At 42.3% G+C, this 19,360-nt stretch overlaps 1 protein-coding gene across 6 annotated transcripts in view; it reads right to left on the bottom strand.

Annotated features, from left to right (window-relative positions):
* Window positions 1-282: 282 nt before the first annotated feature.
* nrp1a (neuropilin 1a) overlaps window positions 283-19,360 on the bottom strand; it is a 77,568-nt gene continuing 58,490 nt past the window's right edge. For 2 of the 6 annotated variants that reach the window (XM_024280326.2, XM_024280327.2), the window contains 10 exons: window positions 17,779-17,923; window positions 14,192-14,523; window positions 11,755-11,899; window positions 8,459-8,563; window positions 7,358-7,411; window positions 4,540-4,683; window positions 4,185-4,462; window positions 4,005-4,101; window positions 1,917-1,958; window positions 283-1,842 (listed from right to left, as the gene is read on the bottom strand). In XM_024280326.2, coding sequence (XP_024136094.1) covers window positions 1,556-1,842; window positions 1,917-1,958; window positions 4,005-4,101; window positions 4,185-4,462; window positions 4,540-4,683; window positions 7,358-7,411; window positions 8,459-8,563; window positions 11,755-11,899; window positions 14,192-14,523; window positions 17,779-17,923 — 1,629 coding nt within the window. In that variant the 3' untranslated portion in view covers window positions 283-1,555. The remainder of the gene's footprint in view (window positions 1,843-1,916; window positions 1,959-4,004; window positions 4,102-4,184; window positions 4,463-4,539; window positions 4,684-7,357; window positions 7,412-8,458; window positions 8,564-11,754; window positions 11,900-14,191; window positions 14,524-17,778; window positions 17,924-19,360) is intronic. The other 4 variants (XM_024280328.2, XM_024280329.2, XM_024280330.2 and 1 more) reach the window with 4 other exon arrangements.

The following is a 19,360-nucleotide window of genomic DNA, read 5'->3' as shown; positions in this document are numbered from 1 at the left end:
TTGAGCGTGATTGTCTCATCTGTTCATCTGTAAGTCTCAACAGAAGCTCGACAATCATGGTGGTGTTTCATGTTGCTTCCTTTCCAGTGTCAGATAAAGAAACACAATCCATTGATGATGCAATTTATGTGTTGGTGAGAACCCCCCACCCACATACATCCTTTGGTGGAGCCACAGAGGAAGGCCAGATGACCTGATGCAGGTGATGCTGCTCGCTCCCCCCTCTGTGCTAATGTCCCATCCTTATGACATCACGTCTGACATCACAATATGGCTGCTACATAAGGAACACATGAAGAGAAAAAAAAAAAGGCCTTTGGCTACACAATCGCATGTGGACGATACAAAGTGGGGTTGGCAAAAATGACTGATAGCACCATTCTTCAGTTTTAGGGTCGAACTGGAACGGACTTCACGTTGCATTGACCTGCAGGGAACAGTCCACAGTGACGCTGGGGGTTGTGGGCTAACTTGCATTATGACTAGAAATGGTGGGAACCTATGAAGATCAGCATGAAGAGGTGAGTATCGTTGATGTATTTTGGTTGCAGTTGTCCTGTTATGTACTCTTTTATTTTGAAATGAGAGTTAGCTTAAATGCACGCTGAGATCGCTGCAACATCACACACACACACACAGATCTCGCTACAAACTCTAAAAATCAACACTGCACTTTGCACAAAACAGACTGTATTTACACACACATACACGCACACACCCATGAAAAAAGGGATACTGCAGCTTTTTTTGTTTCTTTTTTTACTTTCTTTAAAAAGGGCAATAAAATATATTAAAACTTATTTACAGTGTGTTTTTTTTTATTTTGGACAGAACACAAAGCAGAAAAAAAAGCACTATGATAAACTATAATCCTGTTCTCCAGGAGTTTAAAAGTTAATGTGCCCTGTTTCCTGCCATCATAACTTAATCAAGTACAGTAAAAAACACCCTTTTCAACAGCGGAGGCCAACGGAAAGCTACTAAAGGCACTGTCAGAACCATACGTTGCCATGAATGGGACCCTCACTTTAGAGTGAAAGGGGTCAAAGGGGGTAGGGTACACGTTTGGAGGGGGGGTATAGGTTAAGGGCACACTCTTTATGCCACACCATGGGGCAAATCTACAGTTTTGCCGGATATGGTTCATTAAGGATTTCTCTTTCAAAACAGCTTTCATGAACTGATGCTAAAAAGAACTCCTCTCTTTCCCACAAAATGATAAATACTTTTGACATTATTAATAAATTGGTCTCAACACCAGCATTCGATTGTAAAAATGAATGAAAATTAAAAATACAAAATTAAAATATCATCTAAATCATCTTTACATATTTTTTTCCTGTATGTCTTTTGTACACAGTGTCCCCTAACGGTAGGTTGTTTTACTGCAGCTCCTGAGAAAAGCGTGGATCAGTCCAAACCTCCCGCTGATACCTGAACCGGGCCCTCATCCTGTCAAGTTGAGGACATTGGCAGTTCCATTGAGCCGGGCGTCCCGCAGAGATACAAGAGGATACGCTCATTCAGTCTTGTGCGAGCTATGCCCATCATACGCTCACGCCTCCGAGTATGAGTTTTGCACGTTGAGTTTGTCTTTCTTTAGCTTGACACCATCCACCAATTCAAAGTTATAGTTCTCCAGGGCCGATAAGTTCCTCTCTGACATGGCGCCGTGTGAGCAAGCGCAGTATAAAACCACTCCGCAGATGGCCCCGAGGAAGACCCCCAGGGCAGACATGGCAATGATGGTGATTAGGATGGGGTCTAGCTGCTTCAGCATGTTGCCTGCTTCACTGATCTGATTGGTCTGGACAGAGTCTGGATAATCTGTGACTGCCTCAACTGCAAAAGACAAACACACATTTTAGGCAAACAAAACCAAACCCATGAGGTTACAACTTAAAGTAAAGACATACTTATTTCGTTAAATCTATCCTCCTCCGTGGGAACATCCGGATCTATAGAAAGAAATTGAGGTGTTTAGTTTTATTTCTCATAAGTAATGCATTTTTACATCACCAGCAGTAAAAACTAGATGTTACAGCCATGTTTCTATTGACCAGAGCAATTCATATGGGTTAGATGGGTCAGAATGGTACAGCTGGGGCCAACTTGTAGCTTTTTCAACTATATACCAACATGACAACACTAGTTACATTCAATGCAGTCAATGAAGTCAACGAAAAATACAGTGGAGTTGAAGAAAAGGCTGAAACAAAGCCTTGTTACAGCATGGAAACGTTTTTTAGTATGTGAGCAGCTGCTCAAAAGAAATCAAGAATTGGTCATAACCAAAAAGCTTTCAAATCTGCCTCCATTTATGTTTGAGTTGCTTTGTGTCAGCAAGTAAATTAACTGCAGAGCTGGAGAAATGCATTGTATGTGGAACTAAACTCTCACAATGCGTCACATTACATTTTCACCAAACAAAAACGGTCAAAATAGCTGCAAATTCTACAGTAAACCCTGATATGAATTTCAGTTTGACAGTTTGGGATTTCCATCGTGTTGAATGGAAATAGAGAACATGGATGGATATGGGCTGTCAACGGGTGAAAAATGATACCATGATCACAATTGGCCTATACTATGTAACTCCCAACCTTGTTTGAAACACATAAAGACAAGTACTACTTAAACAAACATTACTGCGACCACCCTGACTTTTAGCCTTTTTAATAACATGAAAAAAATGTGAGACACTGCTACACGTTAGCCACATTAGCATATTTACAGCTACGCTCAACATAGTTTGCAACACATTAAAAATAACAGACTGGCACTGGTAAACAAATGTTACAGTGACTATGCTAACTTACCTTGTTAGTAACGTAGTGGGAAAAAAAAAACAATCTGACACTGCTACATGTTAGCTGCATTAGCGTATTTATAAAACTTGTACAAAAAAACCTAGACAGATAGCGCTAAAACAAATGTTATAGCAACTATGCTAGCTCATGACCTTGTTAGTAACTTAATAAAAAAACACAGTCTGACACTGCTACATGTTAGCTGCATTAGCATATCTAGAAAACTTGTAAAAAAAATAACCCAGACAATACTGCTAAAATAAATGTTATTCTGACTATGCTAATGCCCAGCCTTTTTAGTAACATAATGGAAAAAGAAATACTCTGACACTGCTACATGTTAGCCGCATTAGCATATCTAGAAAACTTGCAAGAAAAAAAACAGACTGATACCGCGAAAACAAACGTTATTGTGACTATGCTAACTCCCAACCTTGTTAGTAACGTAACAAAAAAACAACTCTGACACCGCTACAGGCTAGCGGCATTAGCATATTTGGAAAACTTAAAAAAAAAAAAAACTGAATGATACAGCTAAAACAAACAATATTGTGACTTTGCTAACTCCCAACCTTGTTAGTAACATGTATTAACACAGGCCAATATCACTGGATGTTAGACTTGTGGTCCAATACGGTATAAGATCTTAATAATGAGTGGAGATGATAACTACAAAATTAGCTCTTTTCATTTAAAACTTAACTTTCACATTGCTTTAAACGTCATTTTCATCAAGCAAAAATGTTAAAACATAGCTGCAAATTTTATGGTAAGTCTTGACATGTATTGTGGTTCAGTGGTTTGGGATTTCCATCATCTTGAATGGAAGTAGAAACACACATGGATATGAGATCTCTACAGGGAAAAATGTCCAAACCAGTATAGTGAACACAGATGAACCTATTGGGTGAAAATGTTCATACACATTTTCATCGGTCCTGTTAGTGTCGCTCAAGGGATACAATTAGACAATCAGAGGGTGGTATGTGTGGGCATGCTATCCTACAGCCACTTGTGTATCACCTGCAGCATTAACTGTACAGGTGTATATGTTTAAGGCTTTATTGACCAACGAGTGGACACTAAGAGGTCTACTGTTCAGTGAACCCCAGCAGAAAAAGAAGAAGAGAAAGCTTGTCACCCCTAACAATTCATGACTATGCAAAAAATGGAAACATAACCCGAAAGACTCACCTTTACAGTCTTGCATGCTGAGTCCATCAAGAACCTTGATGTCATCTACAGCAATGTCTCCCCATCTCCTTTCCTCCACGATGCCTTCAATCACCACCTGGATAGAGGATGTATATAATCATTTACAACACAAACAAATATATTGTCAAGTAGCAAAGTAAAGAAATGCTTTTTTGTTACCTGATAGGGATTATTGTTCCGAGGCACAAAGACCCGGCCCTCCCGCCATCGGTTGCCTTGGTGACCGCTGACAGCCCACAGCAGGATGTCTGCTGGCCCGTCGTCTGTTGGCTTGCGTTGTTTGATGTGTAGCTTTCCAATGTGCGACCCAAACATGTGGTACCAGAAGGACATGCACAGGTCTGCGTCCGGGGAGGTGACCAGAGGACTCACCAGGCGAGCCACCTCTGTTTCCTGAAGACCAGTCGCTAGGGTGTAGATGAAATTCCCTGATCCACCTGATAAACAAGTAAACTCAGATTACAAGTCCAGACTTTGCTGTCAGGGTTGGGATGAAACAGGCGTTTGGGGTTACCTGTGTGGTCCATGTTGGGTCCGGTATTTAATGTTGGGGTGCCACTGGACTGGATCTGCCACCAAGAGCCAGTGTCCTCAGATGTCCAGCTGCAGAAGGAGGGCTTATTGGCCCAGCCAAAGTCACAGGCGAACCACTGGAAAGCTGCAGGTTTTACAAGGTGCATTAAAATAAAGGAAACACTAAAAACTCACAATTAAAGCAGTTGAATGCAGTTAACAAATCTGCACAGCTCTCTGAGGTTTTCCTATCATTCAATTTAACAGCTAGAAGCACTAGAGGGCAGCAAAGGATTGCAGAACAAAAGCTTTACTAAGAAAAGAAGACTGATGACTCCATGTAGCCCTCACATTCTCCCAAATAATCACCTAAATGGATGTAACTTGGTGTGTTAAAGACAGGAAGGAGAGAACAGGACAGAGACAGGGAACAGGAGGAGTGGTATGGATCAGAAACAAGCCCACTGAGAGATGAAGAATTAATGAGAGCAAGGGTTTGGGGGTACGAGGACTCCTATGGCAACAGCACCGAGGCCCTTTTCCAACAATGCATTTCCCCGTGCCGCACTGACGAAGACTCCACCGAGGTCAAAAAAATATGCGAGAGCTTTGGTGTTTATCATATCGGACAAAGGGAGACTTCCAAGAAACACAAGGGAGGGAGATGTTTGGGATGTTAGCCATGGCTGTGCACTCCTTTATGGGATGGCTTAAGAGATACGACAAGGCTGCTTTCCAAATGGCAGAATGTATGAGAAAATACTCCCTTTGATAACAGGACTGTTTGAAAATAGCTTCTGCAGGGAGGAACCATTTTTCCCCATTAAACACAAAGGAAGGAATTCTCATGTGGAGCCACATGTAAGACTCAGTGACTTTTTTTTTAATAGAAAGTCCAGTTAAAATAGCTTTGGTTTTTCCTTTTCATGCTCTATTGTCGGGACACTGAGACTGAAAGATCAAACATTTCGGTAAAATATGAATGACCACATCAATCAGTTGTTTTTATACAATGAACAGACATTTTTTTAATCATCTGCATCATTGCGCTCAGTGAATAAACTTTTTCCTAAGAAACTTTCTTGTTTTAGCATAAATGTACCAATATTAATACAACCCGTTGATGCTCCAGCCAACAGCCAGCTGACTGAGTGAATTGTGCTGGGTGGAGCTTATGGCCCATTAGTGAAGGTCAAACTGGGGCAGAGTCTCTCCAGTGACTGCTGCCTCATCTCCCTACTCCAGGAGTATGTGTTTGTCTGCCCATGTGACCCCAGAGTACACCTAATTTCCTTCGGTCGCCCACTTTGTGTTTTTCCGGTTGTGTGCCAATGAGCAACGGCCTACAGTGATTAGCGATTGTGCTGAGAAAGCAGCAGCAGAGCAACAATGCTAATCATCAACTAACCTTGCAGCACACACGCTCCTTCAGACTGTCAACAGGAGCCCCTCAGGGCGACATTATCAGCTTTAATAACAGACGCACATCACAGCTGGAAGGCTGAATGCAACAAAACGGGTTCAAACTTGGTCTTAAACAGTAAGATATTCACGCAATATGCAAATCTACGGTGGCCCTGAAGTGCAAATAACACCAACAAATCACTCAACGCAAAAACGAATAAAGATTACAACGATACAAGACTAGAAAAGTTAGGCACTAGAGGACATTGCTGATTGGATGACATTTGAGTTTTTTCAAAAGCGTCTTCAAATTATCCATATTGTCAAGTTTTAGTATTAGTACGGAGCATTTCAAGTATCACTTTATGATAAATAACTTTGGGTAGAAAGAACCATCATCCAATCAGTGATGTCCCATAATCCCTACCTTTTCCAGTTTCTTATTATTAGGGCTGGGAATCGATTAAAAAAGTAGTTATTCGTAAACCTGGGAAAAAATTAATTGTGATTAATCGCAATAAATTTTTATTTTAGTTACAGTATTTGCCGACCACTTATTATATGTGAATAATCACAAATGAAATTTACACAAAACTGTAGATTTAGCTCATTTATTCTTAATTAAGGCTGTCAACTAATTAAAAAATATATCACATTAATCACACTTTTGTTTTGTGAAAAAACACAATGTTTAAATAGGTAAATTTGATGACAATATGCGGCTTTTCAACAAAAACAGACCAGAGAATTTTTTTCTTTCATTTTTGCATTTATCAAGTGTTAACTCAGATATCCCAAAAATGTCATTTGGTCACACAAAAATGAATAAACGGTAAGATAAACAGAACTCTAAAGGCTTTTATGCATGCAGTATAACTCCAAGAAAACAAAGATGCTGACACACAGACATTGCCGCTGCATTCGGACCATGGATCAAATAGTCTGCTTTTGTGAAAAAGCGATCTAAACAAAAAAATAACAAGATTAAAGTACTAAAAACTAATTGAATACTGTATTGTTTGCTTTTTAAAAAAAAACCTTGAGGTGTTTTTAATGCATGCTGTGGGTGACTGCACCGCCGAGGCAAAGTGAAGGACTCCTGCTCTGTGCGGTGCGATTAATTTGCGTTAATAAATGTTAACTCGTTAATCATAATTTGTTGATGCGTGCGTTAATGTGTCAAAGTGCACAGCCCTACTTATTATGCTTCTTTTTTAACATTTCTTTTTGATTTCAAAAACTTACATTTGTTTTCCAAAATTTTAGGTACAATGAGTCATGGCTGATTGAATGATGTCGTTTGTTTTTGCGTTTGTTGCTGTGATCTCCACTTTAAAGCCATTCATTCTTTAGTTATCTAAAAGTCTTTAAAGACTACATTTTAGCAATGAAATAAATAGAATATTCTTATTCACCTGGGGTGGCAACCACTTCAGCTGTAGTAGTGTCTGGTGTTATGGTACCTCCTGCTAAAACACAAAACAAAAGCATGGTTAGTGTTGTCAGACAGCAATCACATCTACCATTCATTTTTATTTTCGCTCAGTCAAGTTTAGTTAGTGGATAACCTTAACAGTTTCATTAGACATGACTCAAGTTTGGATCTTTGGGTAATACATGATCAAGATCGCTGAGCAATTTGGTTCTTGACGCAAAAGCGTCTTTAAAAAAGCAGCATAACTATTAAGTGCAGTTGTTGTTTTTTTGGTCTCAAACACTGGCCATAAATGAGCAGCAAAAGTAGCCAAAATTGGCCCTAAACGTCTCTGCTATCTGGGACAAGTTTAATGTTAAGTTGCCAGTCGTGCTGTTAGTGCCAAATGGCATCCATAGAAAAACACGAATGTTGGCCGTGTTTGCTGGATATGATGCCACATTCAGCCGGCGCCAAACATATCGATAAAATCCCAAATATGGACAAAAGATAGCTGCAAACATATTGAGTTACTTTATAAAGCTACCTGTGCTCATGCAAGTATTCATGCTAGCACCTTTGAAATGATCATGCCAGATGCAAATAATAATAATTGAGTCTATAGGAGAAACCTATAGATAAAAAACAAGTTTCATGCTCATCACTGGAGACTGCTGGTTAGTGGGGAGTGCAGGGTCAGGGATTTATGGGAACAGAAGAGTAGGAATGAAAGAGAGAAGCATAGCTGGCTATTAGCCGGTTTAGAAGCAGGTGTGTGCAGATCAGTTTCTGGTGCAGGAGCATTAGCCCTCTCCTGTGAGTTTCCAGAGGTGGAGGCGATAAGAGGCAGATTGAGGAGAGAGGTGGGAGCTACAGGTGCAACTAATTGGAGTTGTAACGCAGCCAGCACACATGTGGATGCGCGGGCGCTAGCAAGCGTGCGCGCAAGAGTATGCACACATCCACATAAACGGCACATTAGTTGCAGGGAGGAAAAATGGTGGCATTTAGTCGAGGGGAGTGCCAAAGCAGAGTGGGGGGTGGGGGCATTGAGGGCAAAGGGGGGAGGCTGGTCGCAGTCTCATGAAGGCGATGTTAGCACCTGTCACATCGTAGTCATCACCTGTGCCGCTGTGGCAGCTCGCCTGGTCGTCGTCGCACTCGTCTGATGGGGTTGTGCTCGGAATGGTGGGAGGGAGCGTAGGAGCTGAAGGATGAAGAAGAAGAGACGCACCAGACGCGGATTAGATTTCAATGTAAACATAGATGGGATGCACCATCAATGAATAGTGTATTTATGTCATTTATAAGATGCCCTGAACTATGAGGTGCATTAAGAGAGGCAAGAGTTCAACTTAAATCCTTTAGTCAGACTTAATTAACTGCATTCACAATAACTCTTGAACTTGTTTGTAGCACGCTACTTGTTACCCTCGTTAGAAGGTTAGGCCAAATTAGCGTATTCAAAATAGGTATATATCTAAGGCCAAGTCTTGTTTGAAACACATAAAAAAAGAGACAGATACCGCTAAATACTACCCTAACTTCCAACCTCATTAGTAACGTAAAAAAAATTCCAACACTGCTACATGTTAGCAATATTAGCGTATTTATGGTATTACCTAACATTGTTTGCAACATATAAAAAACAGACTGGTTCTGTTAAAGCAAACGTTACTGTGACTAAGCTAACTCCCAACCTTGTTAGTAACGTAAATAAAAATGTCCACACTGCAACACATTAGCCACATTAGCGTATCTACAGTAATGCCCAGCATTGTTTAAAACGTAAAAAACAGGCCAGTACTGTTAAAAAACAAACACTACTGTGAGTATGCTAACTCCAAACCTTGCTAGTAACATGTATAAAAATATGAAGTTTGTTCAACACCGTTAGAGGTTAGAGTTTTAAGTGCACTAATATGATATAAAACCTAATAATAACGGCCGGTGATAACTACAAAAGTAGCTTCTTTCATACAAAAATGAAAAATGTTGCTTTTTTTGAACATGTCAGCAAGAAATCAATATAGCAGGCATGAATTTATTCCTGCTGTTAAATTCTTCTTATAACCAAGTTGTGGGTGTATAAATAGTGACAACTGACGCTAATGCATGGTGCTTGGGCGGGTAAAAAACCAGATTGTGTATAGGCAGGGCCGATGTGGCCTATCATTAGTGCCTGCCTCATTGAAATGTGGCCGACGGCCGAGATCCGATCCACGCTCCGCTGCTGCACAACCACCCTGCGGTGTGTGTGCGCGCGCTTTGCTGAATGTTTTCACTGACTGAGTAACGATTAGGCTTCCTCAGTACAGGTGGAAGAAAAAGAAGGAGCAGCAAGAGAGGCACAGACAGATTGGGGCAAGCTGCATGAAAAATGTGGGTTTGTGTTTGTGTGTCCGTGTGTGCGCTCCTGCTCCCGCCCTCTCCTAGATGAAATATGAGGCAGATCAGCCCCTGTCAGATTGAGGGTGGGAGAGGTCGGGGATGGGGTCAGCGCTGCGCCAGGGGAGCCCCCTCACAGAAATGAGGGTTTAGCCCTTCTGCTGTGGCTTGCTAAACACACAAACGTGCAGACGGGCACCTTCTATTGTACTTCTGCAGCCACAAATTTGGAGTGGTGATGGTGGTTTCTCCTCTCCGTATGTGTGCTCTGCATTAACACCTAAAACAAGCATTATCATCTGACTAAAGCTCCCAGTGGGAGTCCACCAGGCTTACAAGAGAATGGGCCTTCCTGAAATCCAATATGTAAATCCACTTAGAGCGAACACGCTGCTGCATCACTGAGCCGCTTCTGTGCTCCATCAGCTTTGGGAGCGACAGATAAGAAAAAAAAGACAAATAAGGGTAATTTCAAACACTGCAAAGTGTGTGCTGGTCCTTTGAAAGACGAAAAGACAAAGTAGCAAGTGCGACCAGCTTGATAGAGTCCTGGCTACTATCAACTAAGCTGGTCAGGTGTACTTTGTATGCTTTCATTTGATTCCCTCTTGAAGAAGCTACCTTAAGGGGTGGCTTTGATCAAACAAGGGGAAATCTCTCCTGTTTGGATAAAGAGCAAAAGCTGAATAATTACGAGTTTAGCAGAGGGACCCACAGGTACATTTTAAAATAACTATGTAAGGTGATGACACATCGGGTTTAATTAAAAATATTCAATTCCTACAAGGGCTTCTTAGTCGGAAACAAAGTTTAATTCCTACTTTATTGGGGAAAGTGTAAAAGTCTAATACAGGGGTGGGAAAACGTTTTGACTCATGGGCCATAAAGAGTTTCAAAGTTAAACAGAAGGGCCGGATCACGTGAAGGAAAATATGTATATTTACTGTGCATAATCAAAGACAGTGAAACTTGGAAAATGTGTCTTGTCTGGAGAAGTAAAGTGGTGAGGAGGAACAGGGTAGTATATCACACTTACAAGTGGCTTGGCGGACTGGCCAAATGAAGGGAATGTATTTTCCGCTGATGGTTCTGGTTAGTCATTGAGTCTGGAGGTTTTCATCCAAATGCCTATTTTTGGTCTAGTCAGTGATTGTCATGGACGATACAATTTCCAAGTCAGAAACTGGTGTAGCTACCTTAGACTGTTCATGCACTTTTAAAAAGGCTGTGTAAAAAATGTGGTAGGCTTTTGTCAAATGAACTTATCTAGGGGTTGACCTGTACGAGTGCTGTGGATCTTTGGACTGTCTGGGCCCGTGGAGGGTCGTAGAGGGTAGTGGCCGCATCATAAGGTGAGTGCAGGTGTGTCTTTCAGTTCCCTTGAGGCTTGAAAGGCCACTTCCAAGAATTTAATGAAAATGGAGCGTATGATTGTTGTGCGTGTGATAAGTATATTGAGAAGTATTAATAAGGATAATGTAAGATACATGGACTTATGATGTACATGTGATACTGTTGTATGGTACCCTAAAGCTGCACCCTAGTCGTTAGCATGGTGCGAGTACTGGCTCCTTACTGACCTGCCGCTCCAAATGCCCGTGGACAAAATATGCAAGAACATTTTCGTGTCACAGGCTCACCGGGTTGTCTACAATCTTAAAATTTCTCATGGATCTCCTGCATACCCCGCACAGGTTTACCAATTTTTTGACCACAGACCCCCAATATCCAACCGTAAGGGCAGTTGTGACTGATGCATTACGTTTCTCAGCATTCCCTACCCCTATGGAATAAGTGAGTCTGTCCTGGCCTGGGACTGAACCTGAACTTTGTGGTTGGAAGACTATCTTCCCTTCGATGTTTTGACATTAGTACTAGTTTGAAGGTTTTTCTCCGATATTGACTTTGTCACTACTAAATAAAATATAGAGGCAGTAACATAATAAAATGCTGAGCAATACTAGAGAGAACAATACACTCAACTGATGCTTGTATGTTCTTCCTGCTTACCTTCAACTTCACAGCCAAGCAGTTCGAGTCGTAGACCCATTCCAGCAGGAGGTGACCTATCCGGATAAATCCTGATAAAACGGGTCAGCAGGGGCTCCACCGTCCTCAGCTCAGGAGTATCGTAATTGCTGTTACCTTCAAATATCTGTCAGGGAAAGCAACAACAATCTTACACTTACGGCAGCTTTCTGACTTCCTAAGCGACATGCAAAGGTGGAGGGCAATGAGAACTCTGAGGAAGCAAAGAAGCACAAAGCTCAAACTTTTAGCACGGCAAAGACAATACTAGAGGAGAAAGGGACTCAAAGTAAACATAAGACAGAGATAGAGGATTGATGGATGTAGATTAATGGGTGTGATCACATCAAGGATCCCAGTGAGCTTTGAATGCTGTGAGGAAACACAGCTAACTAGGACAGGCAGGATATGGATTCTCCTCACTCCCTTTATAAATCAACCCAGAACCCATCTTGATCAGATTTATGCCCTGCCAGAAACACTTGTAATTGGGAACGGGGCCCTCTTGAAAATGTGCGTGGCCGCATACTCCAAAAGGTGTCTTTTGTGTTTATATATGTGCATCAAATGAAAAAAGCGTCTCCTCTTTGAACAGAGTGATGCTGGCAGATAAATCTATGGTTGCTTCTCTCTGAGTTGCACATCATTTCCTCTCTTGTCTTTGGTCTCCCGTTTTCCCTGGACTCTTCCCATCCCGCCTTCCTCTCTGGAGAGATTTCACCATCCATTGAAAGGGCTGAGCGGTGCGTGTTGTGCGGAATACAAAGCAGGAAACCGGGGAAAGGCCTCTGAGAGATTTCAGATGCTTATCCTAATGTGATTCAGCACGCTGCTGAAATTGACTTGCAATAAGTGACTCACAACTGCCAGGCGCAACATTCTAGGGACCGAACTGCGTCAAAGCGGAAATCAATCCTCCGATGGAAAGTTGAAATACTTGTTTTTCAATTTCACTCTTTAAATATTGCATTTTATTGGAAAATCAAACTATCCGTTCATTTTCTAAATCTGCTCTATTCCTGTTTGGGGTTGTGGGGTTGCTGGAGCCTATCCAGACACCGCTGAGCAAATACGGGGTATACCTTGGCCAGTTTGAAAAATCAAACCTTCCTTTGAGAATAAACTGATAGAACAGTCTTTGGTAAGCCTTAATCTCTAAAACAGGGATAGGTAACTCCGGGGCTGCATTCCTGCATGCTTTCCAATATACTTTGTTCTGGCATGTTTTTAATTGGCTGGAAACACCTGAACCAGGTAATCAGTCATGAGAAGGACTTGGATATCTGGAAATCATGCAGATACAGCGGCTCTAAAGGCCTGTCCTTGCTCTAAAAGAATCTGAATTAACATCCAATCATGGTAGTTTGGTGGATAGCGCTCTCGCCTCATAGTGAGAAGGCCCTGGTTTGAGTCCCTCGTGTGGGGACTTTACATTCTCGCACTCAACTCGTCACATATTGGAGTGTGGTTAAGGCCCCCTCCGCGTCACTTTTTTATATTTTTTGGGTCTGCCCAACCCATTGTTTTTTGACTTGCTGGCTGTTCCCATTAAATCATGGGTCCTCAAACTCCAGGCCAGAAACCAGAATCGTACAGTACCAGAACGCAGAGCGCATTGGTACCCTAACCCAGAACTGGTACCCTATATGGTTCTGGTTCGGGTCCGGTACCGTGTCTGGTACCCGTTCAGGCTCGGTAGTGTATCTGGTACCAGATTTGGTCCGTCTGGTACTAGTTTGGATCCAGTGCCATGTCTGGTGGCATGTCCGGTGTCTGGTTCGGGTACTGACAGTGGGTTTGGGTACTGGTACTGGACGCGTTCCATGGACCAGTCCACATCCGGTACTGTGTCCCGAGAGTTGATATTATGATTTTACGAACAGCCGGAAAAATGACAAGTTGGGGACACCAAAACATCAAAAAGTGACGCTCGGGTCCTTAATTAACCAAACGCCAACATGTGACGACTTGGGGATGAGAATGTGTTCACTTTACATGTTCTCGTGCATAGATGGGTTTTCTCCAGACACTCCAGCCTCCTCCCACAGACCAAAAACATACTTCATAGGTTTATTAGTAACTGTGAATTGTCCATAGGTGTGACTATGTGAAGATTTTAGTGGTTCTGCAACAGACTGGCGACCTATCCGGGGTGTACCCCGTCGGTACCTTAAGCCTAACCTCCCATAGTCCAAAAACATGCTTCATAGGCTAATTAGTAACTCCGAATTGCCCATAGGTGTGACTGTGAAGATTTTACATGCCTTGCAACAGACTGGCGTCCTATCGAGGGTGTACCCTGCCTTTGTCCAACATCAACTAAGACCGACTTTGGCGACCCTGTGACCCCGAAAAGTATTCAGCGGGTTAAGAAGCTGGATGGATGGATACACACTGAGTCATATGAAGATAACCCCACCTTTGGCTTGCTCCCACTGGGATCCATCACCATCCTCCAGTCGGAGCCGTTGCTGCTGTAGCCCAGGCGGAACTTCTTCATGAACACCTTGTTCTCACGGTGCATCCCTCCCTGGATGATCAACCCTTTCACTCGTTTCTCCTCCCCCAGATCCACCTGCAGCCACTCCTTGCTGAAGGGCTGCGGCTGGGGCAGCAGAGTCCACCCCGTTCTGCTGGTGAGGAGCCGGGCGTTCTCGGGGACCCAGTTTCTGTCGGTGTGGGACGATGCGGTGATCTGGGTGTCGGGGATCAAGCCTGATACCATTCCCAGCATGCCAGAACACGGATACTCTGTCAGATAAAACAGAATGAATTAACTCTTTGATGTAAGCCAGTGAGACAAACTAAAAAAAAACTTTATCCAAAGGCTGGAGGTTCAACATTATTTATTAAACCATCAGTCAAGTTTTTGGTAAGACTCATGCTGGGAAACGGGGACAGCCAAAGCCAAAGAGAGAAGGACCTTTCCTCGAATTCTTTGTGATGTTACTGTGATCTCTTTTTCTCTCAGTCTGCAGATCTCATGCATTCCGCTTGAAGCTGTTGTCTCCCGGCAGCCAATTAAAAGGCTCACCTTGGTTGCTGTTTCTACCTCCTGCATTCTGGGGGACCCTATTCTTTTCATCTCTCCGCCTCCATCCTCTCTTGACAAGCCTTTTCTCACAGCACATTGTGTTTTATCTGCTGCACTCATCGCCGCTCTACCTCTCAGCTGTCAGCATCTGTGGGATCACAACTTTTGAGAACCGCATTGTGTCCTGCACAGGATTTCAGACCTTTAGGTATTGTGCTCCTCTAATCAATATGGTTTTAATTTGTCATAAGCACTTTGGAATTAGACTGCCATCTTCAAATTTCATGTATTCAAAAATCTGTGAATACATAAAACTGCGAATAAAGAGACGCAAATAAGCGGGGGAGCACTGTACATATGAATATAATAGTATTCTATAGGTACCCTTCAAGCTTAAAGACTGCATTTTGTACATGAACAGCCTATATTGTACAGACTGTGGCAAATAGCCATTAAATATCGAGTGCTTGGCTGCCATCTTTACATATCGCTGCCATTTTGGATTTTTCTAGTGGCAAACATGCTTTTCTGAGCGAGGGGATCCTAAGGTACATCCATGGTGAATATGTCTGAAATATCAACCTAACAAGCTCTGCTAGAGTAAACAGTAAAAATAGTAAAAGAAGAAGTCCCTCCCTGTTAGTCCAGTGTGAAACTATATGCTTTAGAAGCATTCGAAGAGATCTTGTTACTTTCAGTGTTTGTGTTGTTTTTTTTCTTTTTTATATCAAATTGTTGTCCAACTTTACAAAAAAAAATATAAAAACAATATCTACAAGAAAAAAAATATCTATATATTTTTGCAAACTTGTCAAAACTTGTGTTTCTGCATCCTAGAAAAGCAACAAACACTGTTAATGTGGAAAAAACTTTCTCTGGTCTTTGGCCAGTGTCTGCTTGACAAGATCAGAGGAGCTAGCCTCTGGCTTTGAAGTGGGAGGATATATGTGACAGGTACCCGCGTGTGATTGAGAGTGTGGGAGAGAGGAAGACTGATTTAGCCACTCAGGCGAACTCCACGGATCATCTGGAGCTGTTAATCAACATCAGCTGCAGAGGCTGCAGAGATGGCAGGACACACCCAGCGGAGGGCAAGCGCTGCTGTTTCTGTTTGTGGAAGTGGAGGAGATGGGGGCCACGTGCAGAGTTTGGGCGGGGAACGCTGGTTGATCAGAGATATTTATACATTAAAGGCACAAACTACAAGTCAGTAAATAATTATTTTTAATAAGTAGGGGCTGTGATGGAGCAATGCAGTGTCACGCTTAGGGATTCAGGTCGCTTCTTTACATCAAAAGTTACTTCAGAGGAAAAGAAAATTATCCAAAGACAAACTCCAATCATCTTTTTAGTTATTTTAAAAGAATTGTCCAGTTTATTTTGAACATTTGATTTTACTGTTTTAGGCAAAATTTTTTGGACATAGTTTTTGTAGTGTTTGATTAGAAACGCCTTGAGTTGTGGCGGGACTGTTGGAGTTGAGCAAGCCCGCCCCCACTTCCCATCTGTTTACGCGCTCTCCTGTGAGCCTGTTAGCTTACAGCCCCTCACATGCAACAAAAATGGCAACCAATATTGGAGCTATCTAGCTGTAGTTTTGATCCACATGCCAGCTCAAACGAGGAAAACAAAGACGTTAATGGACCGCTTGTATCAGAACCAAGAGAGCTTGTAGCACTACCTGGTGTATTATCTATGTCACAAATATGCTTTTTCACAACTCAATTTTTTCATCTGCTCCTGATTCACAGTGATTTGAATAATATTTGTATCTACTTTAAACTTTCATGTTTGAATCAAGCTAGTGTAGCATCAAGCTAGTGGACTTTAGCATTATTTTTATAGATCGATTATTGATCTATTAAGGTTAGATTGATTAACTGATTTTATCAACCCAGCCCTAGCAATAACAAGACCATTTGAAATATGTATTTTTGATCCCTCTTCTGCCTCCCCAACATGTTCTACCTCCACAGCTGCCTCCATCTTCAGAAAAATCCTAAAAGAATATGTAAAAAAAAAAAAATAGAAACAACTTTCATCTGAGTGGGTCTTTAAGGCTCTAAGTTTTCAAGAAATTTCGCAAGATGTTTTGATCTAAATGATCCGTAGTCTAGTGCGGAGAATACACATGTCGCAGTTGGCAGCATCTTTGAAGCACCCATGGGCGCTGACGTCACCCCAGAGGCCCTGTGGCAACTTCAGTCCTCTGATGTGTTCATGCTCTGGGCTGTGGTCTGATTATGTGCCCCGAACACACGCCCAGACTGGTATCCCGCTTCACTACTACACAAGCACGCATGCTATATAAGCGCCTCGCTCCACAGAAACACAGAAGACTCAGACACTTTAGTTGGTTACGAGAAACCATGACCCTGGCTTTAATCTGAGGCTCGCTCACGAACTAACAACGCTGACAGATAAAGAGCTATTTCTCCTCCTCTCTGTCCTTGATACACTTCTAAGTGCAGAAGAACAAAGCTCAAAGGCAAACTCTAATTAGAATTCAACACACATGTTCATAATCCCACAGAGATGAAGACAGATGTGCTAAAACCCTATGAAAGGGAGATGCGCACACACAGCATTTTAAAATATCATCAACAAAAAGCAAGATGAGAGGAGCGAAACCAAAGCTTTATTAGTGGAGACAGGCTGCGGCTAAAGAGGAGGCTGAGACACACCATCGGGAGGGAAGGGGCCTCGCGGAGCCCACCCAGCTCCACGTCCCTCTGCCTGCCAGCTGTTTACCGCATTTATATTGAATGAGGTACATGTAAACATTGGGTATCATGATCTGGTCTTGTGCTGTTTGGGTGGATTTAGTGCATTTCAATTCTGCAAGAGGGACCCGCAAAACCCAAAACAAAGTCAACCTGCTCACTGATGCATTTTAAAGCAGTTTTTCCGATGCAGCTGCCGGCAGAGCTTCAGCTCACGGGTGTGCATGACGGGGATTAACTGCAACTAACCTGATATCTTACAGCCGTACACTTCGAAGCGCAGCGCGATCCCCGTCTCCCAGGTAACAGGACGGATCCGTACGAAGCGTGTCAGCGTGGGTTTGGGCAGCTTTGTCTTGGCAACGTCTGTTGGGTTGGTGTTGCCTTGGAAAATCTATGAACAGAACAGGAGAGGATCAGATTCATGAGCGCAGACCTTGGCAACTTCCATACACTTCAATGAAACAAATATTAAACTGAGAAATGCTTAGAGCTGTTTCATTGACCTGACAGGAGTGGAGGTGTTTAAAAGTAATGAAACATTTGAAAAAGCTGTGATTACTTTGAGCGAGAATGCTCGGATTCTTGAGCATTTGGTCCATAATGCTCACACTGGACAAGCAAGGAGGGGCTTTCATTGAAATTGGCCACTTGAATGCATGTTACCAAACATGCTTCGTATTTGATAGATGCATTTCTGAGACCCTTATCTAATCACTTCCCTTGATAACCTTTTATATAGAAATAACTTCAAGTCCATGTTTTCTGCCCTGTATTTCATCATCATTCCACTGGAGGCAGTAGAAGTTTTTCCCCCTCTTTTCAAAATGGCCGCTTCCATGAAGTCCCGGGCTATGTCCGAATTCCTTCCTTACTCCCTATATAGGGCTTTCGCAATTTTCTGGTGCTGTCTGAATTTACTAATCCAAAATAGAGCGCACTAGAAAGTCTTTCCGAAAAACTAGCGTGCACTGATGCTCTCTACATTAGCGTATGTAGCGTATATAGACCACAATGCTTTGCGGTCGAACAATCCTCCCCCCAAAAAAAAGAAAAACGTCTTCAAATGTATTTATTTTAACAAACTATCCACATTTTCATTTTTAGAACACCTTGGAGTCACAAATGCACGTCGTGAAATGTTCATATTGATTCGGAAACATATCCCATGTTTAGCAACACGACAGTAATGTCGTAAGCATGGTGTCCAGATTGCTTTTAAAATCCAGGGCACTAGATAGTTTTACACTATATAGTTTTTTAGTAGTTAAGGATTAGAGTGGAAATTCGGACATAGCCATAAATACCCTTTTTGGCAGGAAAAAAAAAATTTAAAGGGCCTATATCATTGTAAATTGACTTTTTAAAAACTTTTTAGTGTATTATAATGATAAAACCCATCTCAAAGTGGTATTTTGCTCCATTCATGCATCAGTGAGCATTCCACTCCAACCCTGCACCTCCCAATCCACGAAAACAAGCAGGTTCTCACATTGTGATGTCACAAAGTGGGGAACAGCCCCTTCCAGAGAGAGTCTGCACTGCTAGCTCCGCCCCCAGGCTTACACACACACACACACACACACCCCCACGCACACACACACACACACCTTCTCTGGGGTGCTTGCAGTGATCGGCAAAATGCGTTTCATTTTGTATGGACAATAAACACCAACATCAGTGCAATAGTTCCGATATTGATGGTTTTTGAGGGTGAAACGCAGACTCGCTGCTGGGGACGGCTATAGATTGACGTCATAAAATGACACGAGGCCTCTGAAATTGAGGAAAAGGAGCTTGCAACAATAACTCCTGTTTTTTTTTTTTTTTT

Source organism: Oryzias melastigma, linkage group LG20 (genome assembly GCF_002922805.2).
Source record: "Oryzias melastigma strain HK-1 linkage group LG20, ASM292280v2, whole genome shotgun sequence".
Taxonomy (NCBI): domain Eukaryota; kingdom Metazoa; phylum Chordata; class Actinopteri; order Beloniformes; family Adrianichthyidae; genus Oryzias; species Oryzias melastigma.
This window is presented reverse-complemented; position numbering and strand designations above follow the sequence as displayed.